General features: G+C 59.7%; 1 protein-coding gene across 1 annotated transcript in view; it reads left to right on the forward strand.

Moving 5' to 3' along the window:
- Nucleotides 1-1,488, forward strand: part of FBXO2 (F-box protein 2) — a gene marked incomplete at its 5' end in the record, with an annotated part of 1,899 nt that continues 411 nt past the window's right edge. The window contains 4 exons of the mRNA XM_010850184.1: nt 1-181; nt 617-746; nt 816-911; nt 1,366-1,468. Of these exons, the coding sequence (XP_010848486.1) occupies nt 1-181; nt 617-746; nt 816-911; nt 1,366-1,468 (510 nt within the window). The remainder of the gene's footprint in view (nt 182-616; nt 747-815; nt 912-1,365; nt 1,469-1,488) is intronic.

Genomic DNA, 1,488 nt, shown 5'->3' on the forward strand with positions numbered 1-1,488 from the left:
TGCCGCTTGGTGTGCCTGCGCTGGAAGGAGCTGGTGGACGGCGCCCCCCTGTGGCTGCTCAAATGCCAGCAGGAGGGTCTAGTGCCCCAGGACGGCCCCGAGGACGAGCGCGACCACTGGCAGCAGTTCTACTTCCTCAGCAAGAGGCGGCGCAACCTGCTGCGCAACCCGTGTGGGGAAGGTGAGGGGTCGCGCCCTGTCACCCTGGCCTTGGGAGCTCAGCTTCCCCTTCCATACAATGGGCCGTAACAAGGCCAGCTTGCTTTGAGCGGTAGATGAGATAAAGTGCTTGGCGCTGTGCCCAGCACAGAGTATCCCCAATACGTACTGTAGTATTATCTTTCTGTCTTGCTCCCTGGGTTAGGTTTGGGGGGGTCCTCTTTCCTTGGGGATCCTTCCATCCCCGGGGACCTGGGGCAAGACAGGTTCCGCGGAAGACCCTCCCGAGAGCGTGAGAAAATCCGGGGGAAAACCAGAAGTGCTCACCGTTCCCACCTCCCTCTGCCCAACGTTCAAGGACCACATTTGCCCTCCCTCCACGATGGGGGCAAGAGCCAGTCTCCCCACACCCTCGCAGGGACTGGGTGGCCAGCATGGGGCTGTCGTGTTCCTACAGAGGACCTGGAGGGCTGGTGCGACGTGGAGCACGGTGGGGACGGCTGGAGGGTGGAGGAGCTGCCGGGAGACTGTGGGGTGGAATTCATCCATGATGAGAGCGTCAAGAAGTACTTCGCCTCCTCCTTCGAGTAAGAAGGGGGACGGATGGGAAGGGGAGGGGAGGAGCCTCCACTCCATCCTAACTCCCAGTCTCCCAGGTGGTGTCGCAAAGCGCAGATAATTGATCTGCAGGCTGAGGGCTACTGGGAGGAGCTACTGGACACCACTCAGCCGGCGATCGTGGTGAAGGACTGGTGAGCGGCCAGGGGGCTAGGGGAGTGGGGTCGAGGGCCAACTGGAACCGGCTACTCCGCTTCAGGGACCCCTGCCTCCCTACTCTAGAGGCTGCGACAACATGGGCCACGGGTTTTCAGGAGAAGGTGGAAATCTGCCTCCCCTCTTGAGTTTTAAATGTTGACAAGCTTTTTTGGTTTTGTTTTTCAATATCCATCTGCGATCCAAACAAGAAGTTTCTCGGCAGGTTTGGTTTTGGTCCCAAAGTTCGGTCTGGCCCATCTGGGATTTAGTTATTGGGTTCGGACCTTGAGCGAGTCATTTTCTCTCTCCGTCCTTGGTTGCCTTATCTGTAAAATGGGGTCATTGGTAGTACCGGCCGGCAGGATTAATTTCCGTTAAGAGCTGGCCCCAGAGTACCTGCTCTGCAGGGCTGAAGCCTGCCCGGGGCGCTCGCTCTCTCCCTCGGGGTAGGTACTCTGGTCGCAGAGACGCCGGCTGCCTGTACGAGCTCACCGTGAAGCTGCTGTCGGAGCACGAGGACGTGCTGGCCGAGTTCAACAGCGGGCAGGTGGCAGTGCCGGCGGACAGCGACGA

The sequence above is a fragment of the Bison bison genome, unplaced genomic scaffold, assembly GCF_000754665.1.
Source record: "Bison bison bison isolate TAMUID 2011002044 unplaced genomic scaffold, Bison_UMD1.0 scf7180017864289, whole genome shotgun sequence".
NCBI lineage: Eukaryota > Metazoa > Chordata > Mammalia > Artiodactyla > Bovidae > Bison > Bison bison.